Raw genomic sequence first — 23,182 nt, 5'->3', positions numbered from 1 at the left:
GGAAAACATACAAGGTTTTGGAAAATGCTTTGAAGATCCAAAACCAAGAAATTCTTTGAGGAACTGGGAGTGCATTTTGTTTTGTTTCAGAAACACTGAAACAGGAATGTATTGGTTTTTCCGAAACGAAATATGTTCCCCAAGCTCCCTGGGAGCTGTGGCTTTGTGGCAGTCTACCAAGTAAGCTGCCAAGGCACCTGGGAGCTTGGTAGCCAAGGCTCCCAGGGCTTCCCAGCTCCACAGCTGCCTGCTTGGGGGACTGTCCAGGAGCCAGGAAGTCCTGAAAGCCCTGGAATTTGTCTGTCTGTCTGGCAGCCACCAAGCAGGCTGCTGCAAAGCCAAGGACTTTAGGAGCCCAGGCTGCCCAACTGTCATCCAGTTAGACTGTCCAGGAACCAGGGAGGCAGGCTAGCTGGGAGGAAACAGACAGATTTCTGGGAAAGTTTCATCAAAATTGACACATTTCCACAAAATGTTTTGATAAATCAGCATTTTTTGACAGAAAAATGTTCCACTGGAAAATTCCCAGTCAGCTCTACATAGGCTTTTCAAGGTGAGCTAATACCCACATCTTTCATTGTCAGACTAACATTATCCTTATGTTATTATTTATATTGCCATAGCGCCTAGGAGCCCCAGTCATGCACCGAGACCTGTTGTGCTAGGCACTGCACAAACACAGAACATAAAGATGAGCCCCATCCCAAAGAGCTTATAATCTAAATATAAGACAAGAGACAACAGATAGATATAGACAGATGAGGGCAGGGGGGAAGGAGGACTGTGAGGAAACAATAAGACAATATTGGCCAGCATGGTAGGCAGTGGTCTCAGCACACCAACAGCCTACCTGCGGGCAAGTTTTTTTGTAAGCATTGTGGCAAAGGAAAGTTTTGAGGAGAGTCTTGACAGATGACAATGAGAGAATTTTGCAGATGTTGATGGGGAGTTTCTTCCAGATGTGAGGGGCAGCATGGGAAAAAGCACAAAGATGTTTGTTTGAAAATTTAATAAGTGGGCAGTGGAGGCTGGCTTCACAGGCCAATCGGAAGCAAGCATCAACATCTCAATAATGAATAAGAGATGATAGAAAGGGTGGGATTGACTGAAGGGCTTTGAAAGTGAGGACAAGTAGCTTATGTTTGATTCAATAGAGAAGGGGGAGCCAGTGTAGGGATGCAAAGAGAGGGGTGATGTGGTCAAAGTGACAGGTTAGGAAAATGATCTTTATAGCAGCATTCTGAATGGATATGAGCAGGGGAAGTTTTCATTTGTCCAGGCCAGAGAAGAGCATGTTGCAATAACTGAGATGCAAGACTTCTCATTTAATAGTGACTGCCAGCACAGTATCTTTCCTTGCTTTGGGAGATGGAGGGGTAAAACATGGCTTCTTCTGATGCCATTATATAAGTGCTACTCCATAGATCCTCAGTCAAGGAATGGGGTCTCAGGTGAATCATATAACTTGGTTATTGCTCTGACACACATAATTCTAGTGGGTTTGGGTGGCTTACTGAGGACCAGGTCTGTTACAGATGCTCAGCTAGCCTCCTCCGAGAGGTGCTTTCAGCCTGGCTGGCAGTTCCATGCAGAGGTACTCTGCAGAGGGAAATGGATTCACTGATTCTACCCACCCAGATGATGCTAAAGTGCTATGATGGCAGATAGCCAATGGAGTGATGCAGATGATCTTCAAATTGCTCCAGGGAACAGAAATGTTTAAAGCGATACTCTTGGTCTTTGAGACAAGATGGCCTTTCATCTGGTGTAGTGACCATGCACACTCACAAGAAGCCATCCTGACCAGCTGTTTATGGTGATCATTTCCCATCCCCACCCCCCTGACATGCATAGGTATCCTGGTAAGTATTCAATTTAAAATTCATCTTAAAGAGATCTCTTTGTTCCCCACAGAGTGGCTAGCATGGCCTTATATTTGATATGATGCCTATCACCTATCTGAGCATCTCCCAAAATTGTGAAGTGCGCACAAAGATAAATGTATCCCCATCTCTCCTCCCAAGACATCAGCGACTTTTTTTTTCTTTGTGAGAAGGCAAGGAAGTGAGTGCAGGGAATGAGGTTGTGGAACACACATTAAACAGTGAGCAAAAAATATCAGATTGTTGCACACCAGCCAAACTGTGCTGAATGAAGCACAGGGGAGGTGTGCTGTGGCAAAAAAGAGTGTTTATGTAATGAAGCAGCATATCAAGATGAGATAGGTAATGTAAATATTCCTGGAATGCTGAGTTGAGAGCTATTTGAATATTTTTAGAACAGCATACAATCGATATTAAATGCAATTTTTGATAAATACAGCAAAAGGGCACTCTTGCCCATATGGTCCCCTTTTCCCACTAATTGCTCCCACTATAAGCCTATGCTAGGCTAACAGCATGTTTCTTTTCTGTCAGGGTACCAGCTTACTGCCCGAGGGTGCTTTGGACAGATGACCCAGTTGGTACAAACAGTACAGCTCATATAATAGGAAAGAAGTGTCTTAGACCAACATCTCTTTTGAAGAACCAGGAACAGCTGAACTCCCATGTTGGGAAATACTTCTATACCACTAAGAACGCCTTTGAGCAGGAGCTCTACTTTGGTAATGTCCAATTCCTGTGCATGGTTTTATATGGTGGATGGATGATCTGGCCAGGCCCGAGTACACAGGAAGCAGCCTGGAACCACAAGATTAGTGACTTTGAATCAAGTGTTATGAACTAAGAAATATGGGCAACTGTTGTAAAATCTATAGGAGTTTCTTGATTTAACTATATTAACACTTTTAATTCCAAAGGACTAGTGCCTCATAATGAAGTGCACTCTATGTGGGCCACAGCTAGAGCCCATCTGGAAAACTCGTTAGTGCAGAATGCTGCAGCCTGCTTGTTTGCTGCTGCACGCAGAGAGCTCTCTGCACCGTGAGGGATCCTTGACTCTGGAACTCACATGCTTCATTGGTCCTACAGATGACTTTTTTGGGATACATTGAAAGGTCTGTCTATTTTCCTGGGCTTATGGGGATGGGAGAAGAAAGTATTAAGAATCTGGATAATCTTATATTCCTTGGTATTCTATCATTTGGCAATTGAGGCAGATTTGAATGGACAAGTTGTTTGTTTGGATGTTTATTTGTCCTTGTGTGAATTTTAAATAATTGAACAAGTGCCTAGAGCTTGAGGTAGGAAGTTATTAAAGGGGCACCATCAATTTAACCAGACTTCTGTCCAAAATCTCTCTATTATGGTCACAAGTAATACTGAAGACCACTATAACAAAAAGAGATTAAAGAAAATGTTTTCTCTCTTCAGTTTGTTCACTGTGTGTATTTGGCAGCATTTTGTGAATAGTCCGATCCACTGTTTCCTCAGGATGTTTAGTCAGTTTCCCCTGCAGCTTGTATGGGTCTTTCACACGGCTACAGAGGGGAGAAAAGCATTTTAAAGAAACAAGAAAAATGTGGTTGTAAAGCCAAAGAAATTGGCGAGGGCGGGGCACTGGGGCAGTCCCTGAAACTATTTTTGGTATTGCTAACATATGAGCCCTATGCTCTTATCTGTGTAGACCCTGCAAAGTTGTGATCTGCCCCATCATCCATGGGATAAAAGAATTCAGTGGGAAAAGACCTTCATCCATATTTAAAGGAGACAAAATAGTGGGTAGCTAGCCTACCGGTTGTGTGTTGCTGGAGAGAGATCTAGCTTCAGGAGTGACCCCTGGTCAACTGACCTCTGAACTGGCTTTGTTGCAAAGTTGATATGCTGGTCAAAGTTGTAAAATTCATTGCTGAAATGGACCCAACAGCTCCAAAGCCACAGCTACATTGTATTTGATTCCTACAACTCTTCCTAGGCTACATTGTGAGGGCCCTCTCAGCAGCAACAATAGCTGTTCCAGAGCATTCTCAGAAGTACTGGGAGAAATAATGGATTTATCCCTCTCTTGCTATATGTTTCTAATCTACAAAGCCTGACAGTGAAGCTCTCTGATGTAGTTATTTGTGCCTGTGTACATTTAGGGACAGTCAAGATTGTCCATCAGGTAGATGACAGGGGGAAGGATCACTTTATCCTGGAGAATCATGATGAGTACTACAAACACCTCCAGCAGCACTTCCCGAGACCTCCAGAGCATTGGAGTTTCAAGGCACAGAAAGGGGCAGGTAAGAGACCTGTGCCAGTCTGGGGGACACTGAATAGAGAACTGCTTCTTAACAAATAGACCATGACTCTCAAAGGAGATTGTTTAGGGGCAATCACTCCCATTTCTTGTCTCTGGCTTTCTATTGAAGTAGACTTGCATGGTTACTTGTAACTGAGGGTATGTCTACACTACGGAATAAGGTCGAATTTATAGAAGTCGTTTTTTTAGAAATCGGTTTTATATATTGGAGTGTGTGTGTCCCCACAGAAAATGCTCTAAGTGCATTAAGTGCATTAACTCGGCGGAGCGCTTCCACAGTACCGAGGCTAGAGTCGACTTCTGGAGCATTGCACTGTGATAGCTATCCCACAGTTCCCGCAGTCTCCGCTGCCCATTGGAATTCTGGGTTGAGATCCCAATGCCTGATGGGGCTAAAACATTGTCGTGGGTGGTTCTGGGTACATATCGTCAGGCCCCCGTTCCCTCCCTCCCTCCGTGAAAGCAAGGGCAGACAATCGTTTCGCGCCTTTTTTTCTGAGTTACCTGTGCAGACACCATACCACGGCAAGCATGGATCCCGCTCAGGTAACCGTCACCGTATGTCTCCTGGGTGCTGGCAGACATGGTACGGCATTGCTACACAGTAGCAGCAACCCATTACCTTGTGGCAGCAGACGGTACAGTGCAACTGGTAGCCATCATCGTCATGTCCGAGGTGCTCCTGGCCACGTCGGCTGGGAGCGCCTGGGCAGACATGGGCGCTGGGACTAAATTTGGAGTGACTTGACCAGGTCATTCTCTTTAGTCCTGCAGTCAGTCCTATTGAACCGTCTTATGGTGAGCAGGCAGGCGATATGGATTGCTAGCAGTCTTACTGTACCATCTTCTGCCGGGCAGGCAAGAGATGAGGATGGCTAGCAGTCGTACTGTACCATCTTCTGCCGAGCAGCCATGAGATGTGGATGGCATGCAGTCCTTCTGCACCGTCTGCTGCCAGGCAAAGATGTAAAAGATAGATGGAGTGGATCAAAACAAGAAATAGACCAGATTTGTTCTGTATTCATTTGCTTCCCCTCCCTCCCCCGTCTAGGGGACTCATTCCTCTAGGTCACACTGCAATCACTCACAGAGAAGGTGCAGCGAGGTAAATCTAGCCATGTATCAATCAGAGGCCAGGCTAACCTCCTTGTTCCAATAAGAACAATAACTTAGGTGCACCATTTCTTATTGGAACCCTCCGTGAAGTCCTGCCTGAAATACTCCTTGATGTAAAGACACCCCCTTTGTTTATTTTAGCTCCCTGAAGCCAACCCTGTAAGCCGTGTCCTCAGTCGCCCCTCCCTCCGTCAGAGCAACGGCAGACAATCGTTCTGCGCCTTTTTTCTGTGCGGACGCCATACCAAGGCAAGCATGGAGGCCGCTCAGCTCACTTTGGCAATTAGGAGCACATTAAACACCACACGCATTATCCAGCAGTATATGCAGCACCAGAACATGGCAAAGCGATACCGGGCGAGGAGGCGACGTCAGCGCGGTCACGTGAGTGATCAGGATATGGACACAGATTTTTCTGAAAGCATGGGCCCTGCCAATGCATGCATCATGGTGCTAATGGGGCAGGTTCATGCTGTGGAACGCCGATTCTGGGCTCGGGAAACAAGCACAGACTGGTGGGACCGCATAGTGTTGCAGGTCTGGGACGATTCCCAGTGGCTGCGAAACTTTCGCATGCGTAAGGGCACTTTCATGGAACTTTGTGACTTGCTTTCCCCTGCCCTGAGGCACATGAATACCAAGATGAGAGCAGCCCTCACAGTTGAGAAGCGAGTGGCGATAGCCCTGTGGAAGCTTGCAATGCCAGACAGCTACCGGTCAGTTGGGAATCAATTTGGAGTGGGCAAATCTACTGTGGGGGCTGCTGTGTTGCAAGTAGCCCACGCAATCAAAGATCTGCTGATATCAAGGGTAGTGACCCTGGGAAATGTGCAGGTCACAGTGGATGGCTTTGCTGCAATGGGACTCCCTAACTGTGGTGGGGCCATAGACGGAACCCATATCCCTATCTTGGCACCGGAGCACCAAGCCGCCGAGTACATAAACCGCAAGGGGTACTTTTCAATAGTGCTGCAAGCTCTGGTGGATCACAAGGGACGTTTCACCAACATCAACGTGGGATGGCCGGAAAGGTACATGACGCTCGCATCTTCAGGAACTCTGGTCTGTTTCAAAAGCTGCAGGAAGGGACTTTCTTCCCAGACCAGAAAATAACTGTTGGGGATGTTGAAATGCCTATATGTATCCTTGGGGACCCAGCCTACCCCTTAATGCCATGGCTCATGAAGCCGTACACAGGCAGCCTGGACAGTAGTCAGGAGCTGTTCAACTACAGGCTGACCAAGTGCAGAATGTTGGTAGAATGTGCATTTGGACGTTTAAAGGCGCGCTGGTGCAGTTTACTGACTCACTTAGACCTCAGCGAAACCAATATTCCCATTGTTATTACTGCTTGCTGTGTGCTCCACAATATCTGTGAGAATAAGGGGGAAACGTTTATGGCGGGGTGGGAGGTTGAGGCAAATCGCCTGGCTGCTGGTTACGCGCAGCCAGACACCAGGGCGGTTAGAAGAGCACAGGAGGGCGCGGTACGCATCAGAGAAGCTTTGAAAACCAATTTCATGACTGGCCAGGCTACGGTGTGAAAGTTCTGTTTGTTTCTCCTTGATGAAACCCCCCGCCCCTTGGTTCACTCTGCTTCCCTGTAAGCTAACCACCCGCCCCTCCTCCCTTCAATCACTGCTTGCAGAGGCAATAAAGTCATTGTTGCTTCACATTCATGCATTCTTTATTCATTCATCACACAAATAGGGGGATGACTACCAAGGTAGCCCAGGAGGGGTGGTGGAGGAGGGAAGGAAAATGCCACACAGCACTTTAAAAGTTTACAACTTTAAAATTTATTGAATGACAGCCTTCTTTTTTTTGGGCAATCCTCTGTGGTGGAGTGGCTGGTTGGCCGGAGGCCCCCCACCGCGTTCTTGGGCGTCTGGGTGTGGAGGCTATGGAACTTGGGGAGGAGGGCGGTTGGTTACACAGGGGCTGTAGTGGCAGTCTGTGCTCCAGCTGCCTTTGCTGCAGTTCAACCATACACTGGAGCATACTGGTTTGGTCCTCCAGCTGCCTCAGCATTGAATCCTGCCTCCTCTCATCACGCTGCCGCCACATTTGAGCTTCAGCCCTGTCTTCAGCCCGCCACTTACTCTCTTCAGCCCACCACTTACTCTCTTCAGCCCGCCACCTCTCCTCCCGGTCATTTTGTGCTTTCCTGCACTCTGACATTATTTGCCTCCACGCATTCGTCTGTGCTCTGTCAGTGTGGGAGGACAGCATGAGCTCGGAGAACATTTCATCGCGAGTGCGTTTTTTTTTCTTTCTAAGCTTCACTAGCCTCTGGGAAGGAGAAGATCCTGTGATCATTGAAACACATGCAGCTGGTGGAGAAAAAAAAAGGGACAGCGGTATTTAAAAAGACACATTTTATAAAACAGTGGCTACACTCTTTCAGGGTAATCCTTGCTGTTAACATTACATACATAGCACATGTGCTTTCGTTACAAGGTTGCATTTTGCCTCCCCCCACCGCGTGGCTACCCCCTCAACCTTCCCCCCTCCCTGTGGCTAACAGCGGGGAACATTTCTGTTTAGCCACAGGCAAACAGCCCAGCAGGAACGGGCTCCTCTGAGTGTCCCCTGAAGAAAAGCAGTCTATTTCAACCAGGTGACCATGAATTATATCTCACTCTCCTGAGGATAACACAGAGAGATAAAGAACGGATGTTGTTTGAACACCAGCAAACATACACTGCAATGCTTTGTTGTACAATGATTCCCGAGTACGTGTTACTGGCCTGGAGTGGTAAAGTGTCCTACCATGAAGGACGCAGTAAGGCTGCCCTCCCCAGAAACCTTTTGCAAAGGCTTTGGGAGTACATCCAGGAGAACCGCGAATGCCAGAGCAAAGTAATCCTTTCACATGCTTGCTTTTAAACCATGTATAGTATTTTAAAAGGTACACTCACCGGAGGTCCCTTCTCCGCCTGCTGGGTCCAGGAGGCAGCCTTGGGTGGGTTCGGGGGGTACTGGCTCCAGGTCCAGGGTGAGAAACAGTTCCTGGCTGTCGGGAAAACCAGTTTCTCTGCTTGCTTGCTGTGAGTTATCTACAACCTCCTCCTCCTCCTCATCTTCTTCGTCCCCAAAACCTGCTTCCGTATTGCCTCCATCTCCATTGAAGGAGTCAAACAACACGGCTGGGGTAGTGGTGGCTGAACCCCCTAAAATGGCATGCAGCTCATCATAGAAGCAGCATGTTTGGGGCTCTGATCCGGAGCGGCCGTTCGCCTCTCTGGTTTTCTGGTAGGCTTGCCTCAGCTCCTTCAGTTTCACGCGGCACTGCTTCAGGTCCCTGTTATGGCCTCTGTCCTTCATGCCCTGGGAGATTTTGACAAAGGTTTTGGCATTTTGAAAACTGGAACGGAGTTCTGATAGCATGGATTCCTCTCCCCATACAGCGATCAGATCCCGTATCTCCCGTTCGGTCCATGCTGGAGCTCTTTTGCAATTCTGGGACTCCATCATGATCACCTCTGCTGATGAGCTCTGCATGGTCACCTGCAGCTTGCCACGCTGGCCAAACAGGAAATGAGATTCAAAAGTTTGCGGTTCTTTTCCTGTCTACCTGGCCAGTGCATCTGAGTTGAGAGTGCTGTCCAGAGCGGTCACAATGGAGCACTCTGGGATAGCTCCTGGAGGCCAATACCATCGAATTGTGTCCACAGTACCCCAAATTTGAACCGGCAAGGCCGATTTAAGCGCTAATCCACTTGTCAGGGGTGGAGTAAGGAAATCGATTTTAAGAGCCCTCTAAGTCGAAATAAAGGGCTTCATCGTGTGGACGGGTGCAGGTTTACATCAATTTAATGCTGCTAAATTCGACCTAAAGTCCTAGTGTAGACCAGGGCTGAGTCCTCCTAAGCAGTACCACAGAAAGCAATGTGGTGACTTTTGTGGTATAGCCTTTGAAGTGCCAGACGAGCTAGTGCCAAGGATTCTAGGGTACATTTGAGAAGTATTAGTTGAGAGGAGCTGAATGTGGGATCAAGGTATGAAAGAGGATGAGTACTCCTGCTGTAGGTTAGACTTCTCAACTCCATTTGATTTTTGAGGAACCTCCACAGGTCAAATATAGATTCCTGCCGTGACAGTCTTTTGAGCAGAGAATTTGGCTTTCTGTAGCCAGAGTCTGTTGAAGTGGAGGGTTCCTTTCAGCAAGAGTTTTTTACTCATCCACTGTTTTACAGCAAGACCCCCGTCCCTGTATCAAGTCCTGTAATCATATGTTATCGTGTAATTGAAAATTGTATGCACACCCACAAAGGGGCAGAATTAAGGTTACATAGACACTTCCTAACTTTTGAGTGCTTAAATTTGCAACCTTAATAATGTTCTTTTAATGTAATAATAAAAAGGATGGAGGAGGAACCCACAATAAATTATATTATGTGCAACTGTAATGATCCCCGCAAGAGTCATCAGCAGACTTTGGACCCTAGGAACTTTAGATCTCTACAATTGGAGCTAAAGGAATAACTCCTTAGCTGGAAACAGCAGTAGACTTTTATCCTCCATGAAATAGCCACTTGAGGAGGATATTTAAGCACACTGAAAGAATGGTTTATATATGCAGAAATAGCTCCCTGTTACAGCCAGCATACCCAAGTACGCAGATTTGGCAGATTCTTTCAGAGAGGCAGTGTGACTAAGTAGATGTGACTTGGATCTGCATATTAGAAACCTGGGTTCCATTCCTTCCCTGCTGTGTGACCTTTTGCAATTTTTTACATTCCCTCTGTAAAATGAAAAGGTACTGATACAGACTTCTCTCTTACAGTAGAGGTATGAGGCCATACTCAGTAAAAACTGAAGTTTGAAAAATTATTAACATCAGTCAGTAGAAGAGGTGGATCTAGAACTTATGGTGTTCTGGACAGTTCAGTGTATCCTCTCCTATGTCAAAGAATATTTCAAGGGGGACAAATAGTAAAAGGAGAAGGAGGAGGGTCCGTTTTTTTTTTCTGTCGTATTTGGAGGGAGATAGTGTTTTGAGACCCCTCCAGAATGATGCATGAGGCTCATTGGAGCCTGGAAGCACAAGTAGTGCAATTGGAATGTTCATAAAATTAAGGACAAGTGTTGAACAAGGTCTACTAAACATATGCAACTGGCAATTTTCTGGGGCTTGAAACTTGGTCAAATATGGACAAGGTTTCATGGGGACAGAGGAAACATCTCTCTAATCACATGAGTATCCCTTGCACTGCTTCGACCTGTGCTGCACCTGTTCTATGAGTGTATGGAAGCTTCAGTCTTCCAAGTTATTGAACAAACCCTAAATTCATCTTTTTCTTTTCTTTGCTTAGAAAAATGCCTTATCTATGTTTTTGGAAAACACACTGTTTGAGATATAACTCTTAATTCTACTCAAAGGGGGCAACTTCCAAGTCTTCATCCACCCTTAAATTTCCTGTGTTAAAGTATCCCGTGTCCTGCCTTTATATCTCTCCATCCACTTAGATTTTTGTCTCATCACCCTACAGATTTACTGAAGTGAACACAAGATCTCTCTCTTTCTCCCCCTCCCCCCTATTCTGAAGGGGATTTTTTTGTTTTTAAAATATTTAATGTCAGTGAGGCTACTGAGAGAAGGCTAGGTACAAGAAGTGGATTGTACAACTTGTTTCAAAAGCACTGAGGTTTGTGGTCTTTCTTAGCTGATTGTTTTGGGCAAGGGATAAAGTGGGTTGGTGCTAATCTGTTTCTAATAATGTTGCCTGAGCAGCTCGGAGGCCTGTGAGGGGAGCCTTCCGTTGGATTGCTCTGCCTACCCTTGCTGATGACTTTGCACAAAGGGGCCAGGAGTCATCTCCTGCAAAGGCCAGGAGAGGGAGAAATGAGCACAAGGAACCTAAAGAAGTCCTGCCTCAGCATGTACATATCCTCAAAACTATGCTGGAGCAATGGAAGAACGCCTGGAAGCTGAGTGAGTAGATGTGTTTATTGAAATTCCAGTCTTTCTAGTCTATAGTGGTTGAAGGTAGCCATTAGTCTGCTTGGTGGGTCATGCAAGAAGAACTGGCAGTCTCTGATCACCTCTCTAAAACTCTTTCCTATTCATAGGTTAACAATAAATAATATCTTTGATTCCAAGAGGTCATGTAGTCCAGTCCCCTCAGTGTAGGATTGTTCTCTCCTGTGTATTCTCCAATGCTCTGTCCAGTTTAAAATGAATCCAGAGGTGAGGCTTCCACCAATTCCCCTGGGAGACTTTTTCACAGTTGATAGATCTGTTAAAGATTCCCGTTCTTTGTTATCAGAACACATTTTCTTCTGTCTCCTTCCTTTCTACTGCTCAGCTCCCCGGTGGCAGAATGCAACTATTGAAGGCTTAATGAGGGCCCTTACAGATATACATGATGTCATTCGGGTCACAGCTCTAATAACCTGTGCCACTGCAGTGTTGGAGCGACCCAGACTAGACAGTGACAGTAAGGAGTCAGGTGAGAGAAGCCTAATTTGACATTGTTGACTTACACTGTTAATGTGAGGAATCATATTGTTGTTATGAAATATAGTTTATGGATGAAAACAAGGGGACTGGCCTGACCTCTGAAGTTACTGAATATTATTGGAAGCAGTGTTATATGACATCACTGGCAGCCAATAAGAACGCTCCATTTGGGCCTAGTCTTTTTAAAGCCATTTCATAAATGCCATGTTTTAAGTACCCTAAATTCAAATGATTTGATTAATCTTATTTTCAAATATATGTGAATTCTGAACACATCCCCTCAGCTCCAGGTGTGATATCCTGCATATATTGAAATATGAGAGGCGCCATGGTCTCGTGGTTAATGCACATGGGTGGGAGTGAGGAGATGAGATTGCTTCCCCAGGTTTGCCACAGACTTCTTGATGTGTCTTTGGGCAAGTTACATGCCCTCTCTTTGCCTGTGTGTCTGTCTGTAAAATGGGGATGATCATGCTTTGCTACCGTTCCGTGGCTTGTGAAGCTTAATTCATTATTGGTGTGAAATGCTTTGAGATCCTCGGGGGGGGGGGGAGGGTGTGTGTATGAGAAGGGCAGAGTATTGTTGCTGCAGTATATTTGTAAATTGAACATTTAGTCAAACATTCCATATGGCAAATGCATAGAAAATATGTTGCTGTTTCTGTATGGGTAATAGAGGTAGAGAGAGAGAAGATGCTGTCTTATTCAGAGCTCATTATTTCCTGAGTTGTAGGACTACATGGCATTGGAAAGGCCCCACTTATTCAGGATGTGCCTGTGGAACTACAGCCTTTGCTTAGAAAGACTCTGAGGGATGAGAATGCCCATGTGAGAATGGCGGCTGCCGTGTGCCACTACACCGTAGGGATGTGGAACGATGAGGCACAAATGATCATGAAGGAAGCTCTGGTACATGGTAAGGGCTTTACTGCTGCTTCCCTCTGTTGTTTACTTTTCTCCTACACCTTCATCAACTTCAAAATCCCTGCTTTGCAGCTACACACTTCAGCCTGAGACGGCTAGATGCAGCTCCCTCTAGAACCAGCCAGAGCCATTCAGTTTAGTAGCAGAGTGGGTCACTGGAAAGCGAGGGAAGGGGGCCTGTCCCAGTCTGGAGTGTGCTGCCTCTGAAAATTACATGCCCTGCCAGCCCCAAGGAGCCTGGTACTGGAGCTGATAACCTCTGTAAATAGTGTAATGTGCTAAACCACCAGTGCTTCCACGCACCCATTTCATATCATTCTGATTCAAGACCGAAGGGAGGTGATCTGGTTGATCCTTGAAAGACATTCAGTTCCTCCTGGGCTGGGGCTTCTCAGCTGTTCAGCTGTGCACAGCAATACTGCATTACATTTTAGGCAGGAAGTGAAGAATACTGTGTCCAGCTGACACCCTGCAGTGATACTTTGGAAAGAAGTTTGTGGCCCCAGCAACTAACTGCAGATATTTTCTGTGACTTTCCTATGAAGAGAAACAGGTGTCTGGTATTTATTAGTTTTGCTCTACGAAAAGAGGAACCTCCTTTTAAATTAGCTATCTCAGGAGCCTGGGTGCATCACACATGTCACATTTCAAAGGCAACATTGTGGTTAATGCTCTGTCATTTCTAAGAGGCTTAGTTGAAGCAGTGGCACTCGCTTGGTGCCATTTTCTGGACTGTTTTATTCATAATTCTGTTGACCCAAGCATGAGTCACAGTTTGGAGCCTTGAGGATGTTCCACTTGGGAGTAGAAATTGCTTCTCCAAACAGACGAGGAACCACAGGCGCTGGCTTCCTCCAGGCCCCAAGGGTGCACACAGGCAAAGAGAGGGCAGGTAACTTGCCCGCTCTGCCTCAGGCCCTGCCCCCACCCCTATGCCACCTCTTCCTGGCCCCACCTTTTCCCACCCAGTTCTGCCCCCTCCCCCAAAGGTGCCCCCCCGAGGAACAGCTGATCGTGGCGAGCAGGAGGTGTTTGGAGGGAGGGGAAGGAGTTGATCGGTGGGGACTGGCGGACAGTAGGTGCTAGGGCGGGGGGAGCTGGTTGCCGGTGGGTGCTAAGCACCCACTAATTTTTTTCCATGGGTGCTCCAATCCTGGAGCACCCATGGAGTTGGTGACTATGCGAAGAACCAAAAACTAAAGGAGATGGTTTCTTTGCTCAGACTCAGGAGCCCCCTCTCTGGCTTCTTCCAGGGTCATACATTGTGCTTGTCCATGCAGTCTCTGTCTCTCCCAGTCTGTCTTGCTTCAGTTCATCTTGAGTCTCGCTCTGGTGTGCATGTGCGCACGCACACATACGATTTCACCAATCAAAGCCTAATCCTGGCATTTTAAGATCCTTAGGTTACATGATTCAGCTTCTCCTTAGTGTTTCCGTGTGCCTGTGTTTTGGATGCTACTGCTGTTGTTTCAGTTACCAGGTTACAATGGCTTCTGTACATTTATTCTGAATGGAAGGCAGCAGCAGTGCCTGACCCATAAGAAGATTTAGCCCAATCCATAGCAACTCTTTGCATTTACCTAGTATCTTTAATCATAAGATCTCCCAGTGCTTTACAAACATTAGTGAACTACGGTTTACAATACCCTCTGAGGTTGGTAAGTATCAGTCCCATTTTATTTAAGAGTAAACAGAGGCACATAACTTAATCATCGAGTACAAGGGCCCAGACCAAGTTACTGGCAGAGTCAGCAATACAAATGGGAAATCCTGGCTACCAGTTCCCTAGTGCAGTCATTAAACACTCCTTCCTGGTGCTGAGCAGAGGAATTAGGCATCTCCCCCACTAAACATTAATGCTGCTTACCACCTGACATTGATGGGAGACTTAGTGTATGGGCCTAACATGTAGACCTACTACTGGACTGATCATTTGCAACAGAATTTAGCAACAAGGATTCATTCAAAGTTTGTCCTGATTAACCTTGGGAATCATGACATCACTGCTAGAAGGCTAGACTTAGGCTATGTCTTCACTACAAAATTAGGTCAAATTTATAGAAGTCAGTTTTGTAGAAAGCGTTTTTATATAGTCGATTGTGTGTGTTCCCACACAAATGTTGTAAGTGCATTTAGTCGGCGAAGTGCGTCCACAGTACCGAGGCAACTGTCGATTTCCGGAGCATTGTAGCTATCCCACAGTTCCCACAGTCTCTGCCGCCCATTTGAATTCGGGGTAGAAATCCCAATGCCTGATGGGGCAAAAACATTGTTGCGCGTCAGGCCCCCCCCTTCCCTGCCTCCCTCCCTCCGTGAAAGCAACAGCAAACAATCGTTTCGCTCCTTTTTTCCTGGGTTACCAGTGCAGATGCCATACCATGGCAAGCATGGAGCCTGCTCTGCTCATCATCACCGTATGTCTCCTGGGTGCTGGCAGACGCGGTGCTGCATTGCTACACAGCAGCAGCTCATTGCCTTTTGGCAGCAGACAGTGCAGTATGACTGGTAGCCATCATTGCCATACTCCAGGGTGCTCTTTTAGCCAACCTCAGTGAGGCCGGTCGGGGTGCCTGGGCAAACATGGGAGTGACTCAACCAGGTCATTTCCCTTTTAAGTTTCGTCTCATGGTGATTCAGTCCTGCTGGCAGTCGTACTGCACTGTCTTCTAATGAGCAGCCAGGAGACGACGATGGCTAGCAGTCGTACTGCACCATCTGCTGCCAGCAAGATGTATAAAGATAGATGAAGTGGATCAAAACAAGAAATAGAACAGATTTGTTTTGTATTCATTTTCTCCCCCCTTCCTCCCTCCCTCCGTGAAATCAATGGCCTGCTAAACCCAGAGTTTTGAGTTCTATCCTTGAGGGAGCCATTCTGTTTCTCCTTGATGCAAAGCCACCCCCTTTGTTGATTTTAATTCCCTGTTAGTCAACCCTGTAAGCCATGTTGTCAGTTGCCCCTCCCTCTATCAGAGCAACGGCAGACAATTGTTTCACGCCTTTTTTCAGTGCAGACGCCATAGCACTGGGAACATGGAGCCCGCTCAGATCACCGTGGCAATTATGAGCACTATAAATACCGCGCGCATTATCCATCAGGATATGCAGAACCATAACCTGCAAGAAAAGTGAAACCAGGCGAGGAGGAGGCGACTGCAGCACGGTGACGAGAGTGATGAGGACATGGACACAGACTTCTCACAAAGAACGGGCCCCTGCAATGTGCACATCATGGTGTCAATTGGGCAGGTTCATGGTGTAGAATGATGATTCTGGGCCTGGGAAACAAGCACAGAGTGGTGGGACCGCAAAGTGTTGCAGGTCTGGGACGATTCCCAGTGGCTGCGAAACTTTTGCGTGCGTAAGGGCACTTTCATGGAACTTTTTGACTTGCTTTCCCCTGCCCTGAAGCACAAGAATACCAAGACAAGAGCAGCCCTCACAGTTGAGAAGTGAGTGGCGATAGCCCTGTGGAAGCTTGCAACGCCAGACAGCTACCAGTCAGTTGGGAATCAGTTTGGAGTGGGCAAATCTACTCTGGGGGCTGCTGTGATGCAAGTAGCCAACATTACCACTGAGCTGCTGATATCAAGGGTAGTGACTCTGGGAAATGTGCAGGTCACAGTGGATGGCTTTGCTGCAATGGGACTCCCTAACTGTGGTGGGGCCATAGACGGAACCCATATCCCTATCTTGGCACCGGAGCACCAAGGCAGCGAGTACATAAACCGAAAGGGGTACTTTTCAATGGTGCTGCAAGCACTGGTGGATCACAAGGGACATTTCACCAACATCAACGTGGGATGGCCGGGAAAGGTACATGACGCTCGCATCTTCAGGAACTCTGGTCTGTTTCAAAAGCTGCAGGAAGGGACTTACTTTCCAGACCAGAAAATAACCATTGGGGATGTTGAAATGCCTATAATTATCCTTGGGGACCCAGCCTACCCCTTAATGCCATGGCTCATGAACCCTTCACAGCCAACCTGGACAGTAGTCAGAAGCTGTTCAACTATAGGCTGAGCAAGTGCAGAATTGTGGTAGAATGTGCATTTGGGCATTTAAAAGTGCGCTGGCGCAGTTTACTGACTCAGTTAGACCTCAGCGAAACCAATATTCCCATTGTTATTACTGCTTGCTGTGTGCTCCACAATATCTTTGAGAGTAAGGGGGAGACATTTATGATGGGGTGGGAGGTTGAGGCAAATCGCCTGGCCGCTGATTACACGCAGCCAGACACCAAGGCAGTTAGAAGAGTACAGGAGGGCGTGGTGCGCATCAGCGAAGCTTTGAAAACCAGTTTCAGGAATGGCCAGGCTACGGTGTGAAAGTTCTGTTTGTTTCTCCTTGATGGAAATTCCCCCCCCCCACCTGGGTTCACTCTACTTTCCTGTAAGCTAAGCACCCTCCTCTCCTCTCTTCCATCACCGCTTGCAGAGGCAATAAAGTCATTGTTGCTTCACATTCATGCATTCTTTATTTATTCATCACACAAATAGGGGGATAACTGCCAAGGTAGCCCAGGAGGGGTGGTGGAGGAGGGAAGGACAAGGCCACACAGCACTTTAAAACTTATTGAATGCCAGCCTTCTGTTGCTTGGGCAATCCTCTGGGGTGGAGTGGCTGGGTGGCCGGAGGCCCCTCCACCGCGTTCCTGGGCGTCTGGGTGAGGAGGCTATGGAACTTGGGGAGGAGGGCGGTTGGTTACACAGGGGTGGTAGCAGTGGTCTGTGCTCCTGTTGCCTTTTCTGCAGCTCAACCATACGCTGGAGCATATGAGTTTAATCTTCCAGCAGCCTGAGCATTGACTCCTGCCTTCTTTCAGCAAGCTGACGCCGCCTACCATCTTCAGCCCGCTACCTCTCCTCGCGGTCATATTGTGTTTTCCTGCACTCTGAGATTGTCTGCCTCCATGTATTTTGCTGTGCTCTGTCAGTGTGGGAGGACAGCATGAGGTCAGAGAACATTTCATCACGACTGCTGTTTTTTTCACCTTCTAATCTTCACTAGCCTCTGGGAAGGAGAAACATATGCAGCTGGTGGAGGGGGGAAAAAAGGGAGAGTGGTAGTTAAAAAGACACATTTTATAGAACAATGGGTACACTCTTTTACGGTAAACCTTGCTGTTAACATTACATAGCACATGTGCTTTCATTACAAGGTTGCATTTTGCCTCTTGTTGAGGATATGCCAGTTTGGTGTGAGAGATCACTCACGCAGGGCCAGGCAACAGAATTCGGTTTGCAGGCAGCCATAGTAAGCCACAGTCTTTTGGCTTTTTTAACCTTCATAACATGTGGGAATGGCATCAAACAGCAGCGCCCTCATTTCCCATACGAAATAGCCGTTGGGTTGGCCATTTAAAAATAGTTTGGCAATTTAAAAGGAGGGGCTGCAGTTTCTGGGTTCACATGCAGCAGAAACCCAACTACCCCTCCCCCCGCACAATTCTCTGGGATGATGGCTTCACCCCTCCCCCCACTGCATGGCTAACAGTGGGGAAGATTTCTGTTCAGCCACAGGAAAACAGCCCAGCAGGAATGGGCACCTCTGAATGTCCGCTTATTACAACCACCCTATTTCAACCAGGTGACCATGAATGATATCACTCTCCTGAGGGTTACACAGAGAGAGAAAGAACGGATGTTGTTTGAATGCCAGCAAACACTGGGATCATACGCTGCAATGCTTTGTTCTGCAATGATTCCCGACTACGTACTACTGGCCTGGCGTGGTAAAGTGTCCTACTATGGAGGATGGAATAAGGCTGCCCTCCCCAGAAACCTTTTGCAAAGGCTTTGGGAGTACATTCAGGAGAGCTTTATGGAGCTCCATATTTCTGCTCCATCCCCAGACACATTAACAGACTTTTCCAGTAGCTGTACTGGCCGTGAATGCCAGGGCAAATTAATCATTAAACACGCTTGCTTTTAAACCGTGTATAATATTTACAAAGGTACACTCACCAGAGGTCCCTTCTCCGCCTTGGGTGGGTTTGAGGGGCTACTGAGTCTAGGTCCAGGGTGATAAACAGATCCTGGCTGCTGGAGAAACCAGTTTCTTTGCTTCCTTGCTGTGAGCTATCTACAACCTCCTCCTCCTCATCATCATCTTCCTCGCCCCCAAAACCCTCTTCCGTGTTGCCTCCCACTCCTTGGACGGAGTCAAAGCACAGGGTTAGCATAGTGGTGGCTACACCCCCTAGAATGGCATGCGGCTCATCATAGAAGTGGCATGTCTAGGGCTCTGAAGCGGAGCGGCTTTTGCCTCTCTGGTTTTATAGGAGGCTTGCCTGAGCTCCTTAATTTTCACGCGGCACTGCTGCAGGTCCCTGTTATAGTGTCTGTCCTTCATGCCATTGGAGATTTTTTTCAAATATTTTGGCATTTTGTCTTTTCGAACGGAGTTCTGTCAGCACAGATTTATCTCCCCATACAGCGATCAGATCCCGTATCTCCTGTTTGGTCTATGCTGGAGCTCTTTGGCGATTCTGGGGCAGCATGGTCTCCTGTGATGATGAGCTCTGCATGGTGACCTGTGCAGGTGAGCTCGCCACGCTGGCCAAACAGGAAATGAGATTCAAAAGTTTGTGGGCCTTTTCCTGTATACCTGGCCAGTGCATCTGAGTTGAGAGCGCTGTCCAGAGCGGTCACAACTGAGCACTCTGGGATAGCTCCCGGAGGCCAATACCATCGAATTGCATCCACAGTACCCAAATTCGACCTGGCAAGGCTGATTTCAGTGCTAATCCCCTCGTCGGGGGTGGAGTAAAGAAATCGATTTTTAAGAGCCCTTTAAGTAAAAAAAAAAAAAAAAAAGGGCTTCGTCGTGTGGACGGGTGCAGGGTTAAATCAAGATAATGCTGCTAAATTTGACCTAAACTCGTAGTGTAGACCAGGTACTAAACTCGTAGTGTAGACCAGGCCTTACGCTGAGTGCCCTAATTCCCTCCTTCCCTCCCTCCTACTGTAAGCTTTCACATCAGAAACAGGGTCACAAAGGATCCCATACAATTCACCCACACCACAACTTTTTGTAACCCCAGTGACACTTCCTGCCACCCAATAAGAGGCCTCACTTTACTGTACCTCATGGGGCATATCTCCCTTGGGAGCACATCAGAGTTGCTTAGTCAGCCTCAGGGGTCACTGTTGAGTGGCATAAGCTATCTCTGTCCTCATCACTACTTGCTTGCCAGCTCCGCAGAACCTGGGCTGTGAGAGCCTGGGGCTTTGCCCAAACTTGGTGTACAAGCAGTTTGGAACATTGAGGGGGAGGCGGGGGGTTGAACTCTCAGTGCTTTGAGATGTACTAAAGAAAGCACCACGGGAAGAGCATTGACTTCATATATCCTGCTGTACAATAACTTCCTCTCTCTCTTTCCCCTTGTTGGTAGGTAATTCTGCAGACAGCTGGGCAGCAGCACAGTGCCTGGCATTGGAGGGCATTGCCACTTTCCCTGTAGTAAAGAAGATCCTTTCCCAGATGTTTGATAAGAATGACAGCACCACAGAGGAGCAGGCATGTCTTCTATTAACTCAGCTCAGTGAATGCTCGGTAGGTACCATTGCTGGAGAGGAGAGAAGCACCACAGAAAGACAGGAAGGATCTGTGTGGCTGGGATCAGCCCTGCCTTCTGGCTCTATCTCCCTGGGTAAAATTCACCCCATACAGAGGTCCAGCACAAGACCTGTGCACCACTTAACCCCTTGTCCTGAACCTCTGCACAGGGTTGACTTTCACACTCAACAAGAAATGACTGGGCAGAGTCTGTTCTGCTATGGTTTATTTCTTTCTTTATTCAAAGCTCTATCTCAGGTCTTCTCAGGGTATGTCTACACTGCATGCTCCTTTCAGCGGTGTGTAGAATACAAGCGCTGCATGCCCTCCCCAAGCGTGGGTATAAATAAGGGTGGATAAAAGTCAATTATTTTTTTTTAATAATCGGATTTTTTTTTAATTTAAATCAGATTTTTTTGATAAAATACTTTTTGAGGAAAAAACTAAGATACACTTTAGCTCAAAGATATCTCATCATGGAATAGGGATTATAAATTCTAATTCTATAATATGAGACAATATATTCATGTAATGTTTAAGAAAAGTTTTGTAAATTAGTTCCAATAGTTCATGGATTAGGGACCCAATCTTATGGGGTTCCACAGGCTTCTGTATAGGTTATTATTATTTAGGTTAATCTTTCTATCTACCCAATGGGACTCAGTGCTCAGTCTAGAAAATACCATCAGAGATGCTTAGTTTTGCCATTCTCAAACTGTGGATTTGTGTCTCCAGAGGTAACATGCTTGTTAACAGCAAAAAAGTTTTAAAATAAATAAATACTATATAGAGGTGAGAAATAACAGACCTCAACTCTATTGTCCCTCTGCAAATTTGTGTACACAGAGTCAATCCCTTACCTCTCTCTAAAAGTGCAAAGTTTCAAAAAGTTCAATGAATAGAAGATTGTTGGGGCGGAATAGATCTGGACAAGGAGAAGAAGTCTGGAGATAAATGTGAGAAGCGAGGGACATATGCTTGTTTTGTTAAAATATTATATGTTTGCTGTTGAAGAAAAAATCCAGAATACCTAACGTTGTTGTTTTAGTTAAATAAAACAATTTAAATGTCTATCTGGTGATGTTCTCCTCCTAATACAGCATGGCAAGAAAATCCTCCAAATATTAATGATTAACCTGTTGAATTGGAGATAGTTCACCTCCCAATGACTTCATAATATCTGCTTCAATTACCTTTGGTAAATGAAATAACCAAACAGTCATTTATTTTCTGATATAGCTGTAGAACTAATCTGAAAAGTTTTCAAAATAAATCACTGTTTAAAAATGTATAGTGTGTATCTTCTAAAAATGAAGCCTACATCTATCTCTGAGTTGTGAAGAATATGGATTAAGGTTATAACAACCAACAAGAATGCAGTTTTGTGTAGAAATCCATGATTAAATCGAATCTTCCTGACTAGTAATTTAAATCAAATCCACCCCAGTATAAATAGCAGTGTAGATGCTGAGGCACTGTTTAGGCGAGTAAAGACACACCTGAACCCTATAAGTAAGTTCCCGGGTATGTATCCTACAGGGCTCTCTACTTGCCCAAGGAGTGCCTCCCCTGTCTACATTGCTATTTTTAGCAATGTAGTGTCCTGCTATCTCCCACTTCTTGAGTCTTTCTCCACCCAGGAAGCTGTCAGAGCCTTTCCCTGCCATAGTGAAAGACTTTGGCAGCAGGGAAAGGCTCTGGCTGAGGGCAGGCAGAGGTGTGCAGTGTAGAACATAGCCTCAGTCATTTGAGAGCAGGAGCAACTTGTCTCTTGGTTCTGCGTTTAATGTAATTTATTATTGGATAGGAAAATATAGTAAAAAATAAAATAAAAGTAAATTAAATTGAAAAACCAATTTTGTTCTTTATCCATCTGTCACTCCCCGCAGCAAAAGTTTCTGCTGCTTTCATTTCCCAGGCCTTAAAAGGTACAAAGGTTCATCATTTCCTTTCCCCAACTGTCTGTGAGCCATGGCCATGATGCTTCCTTTACAATAAAAGAGATTCTAGCAGAGTTCTAACCCTCTATCATCACCCTCACTTTGGTCTTTCTAAAGAAGCCAAAATCCTCTTCTCATCTGTCATGATGGCTTTATTGGGGTTTTTTATTAGGTGATTTTTCCATACAGTGTATGATAAAAACCTTCCCTCTCTAGCCAACCAAGGGTCAGTCAAAAGTCTTAGGCAAAGTAGCATAAGGCAACATTTCTATAAAATACTGTGGGCAACCCTTGACCCTTCTGGGTGAGCCTGAGCCCTTGCCACTAGCTCTTCCTTTGTGATCTGGATGATATGCCAGTTCATACTGTGTTTGTTTTACCCTGCACTGTTTGTAAACAACCTACCCCTCTTCCAGAGCTTGGTTTACTCCCTACTGGCAGCCAAACTGAACAGCTGCCAGTGGAAAGATCGGATTTTGGCTTGCAGGGCGCTCTCTCGTATCCGTGGGTATGTAAGCCAGGTAAGTCTTGCCTCAAGCTCCCTAGACATAAGTGACTTTCAAAGTCTGTTAGCATATTTCAGCTGTTCAAAGTAGTTCCTCTCCTTTCCATCAACAAAATGTGCCTCCTAGTAGCAACCTGGCTAAGCCTTTCCCAAATTGCCCTTCAGAAGCTGGAGAGGCTGCCTCCTATATCTGTGTAACAGTGTCAATTTCTGAAGCAAATACCTGTCTCCAAAGAGGCCTCAGACACTGGGGTGTTGCAAATCTTGTGCTGTGGAGATCAAGAACTCAGTGCAGCAAGGTGAGGGCTCAGCTTTTCCCTTAGAACTAAGCTGAGAGAACAGACTTGTTATGTATTTCAACCAATCAGATCAGCTTCTCTCTCTGCTGATCTATAACTTAAATTATATGCAAAAACTAGTATTAGGGACAAGAAATCAAGGACTCACAAGACAAAAAATTCCAAACTCTAAGAGTTAACATTAGTG

General features: G+C 46.3%; 1 protein-coding gene across 1 annotated transcript in view; it reads left to right on the top strand.

Annotated features, from left to right (window-relative positions):
* Nucleotides 1-23,182, top strand: part of HEATR4 (HEAT repeat containing 4) — a 68,367-nt gene that overhangs the window by 18,161 nt on the left and 27,024 nt on the right. The window contains exons 3-9 of the mRNA XM_073348541.1: nucleotides 2,418-2,605; nucleotides 4,022-4,165; nucleotides 11,039-11,239; nucleotides 11,613-11,756; nucleotides 12,501-12,683; nucleotides 20,088-20,248; nucleotides 22,608-22,712. Coding sequence (XP_073204642.1) covers nucleotides 2,418-2,605; nucleotides 4,022-4,165; nucleotides 11,039-11,239; nucleotides 11,613-11,756; nucleotides 12,501-12,683; nucleotides 20,088-20,248; nucleotides 22,608-22,712 — 1,126 coding nt within the window. The remainder of the gene's footprint in view (nucleotides 1-2,417; nucleotides 2,606-4,021; nucleotides 4,166-11,038; nucleotides 11,240-11,612; nucleotides 11,757-12,500; nucleotides 12,684-20,087; nucleotides 20,249-22,607; nucleotides 22,713-23,182) is intronic.

Source organism: Lepidochelys kempii, chromosome 6 (genome assembly GCF_965140265.1).
Source record: "Lepidochelys kempii isolate rLepKem1 chromosome 6, rLepKem1.hap2, whole genome shotgun sequence".
NCBI lineage: Eukaryota > Metazoa > Chordata > Testudines > Cheloniidae > Lepidochelys > Lepidochelys kempii.
Note: the sequence above shows the minus strand (reverse complement) of the source record. Positions and strands in the feature narration are given on the sequence as shown.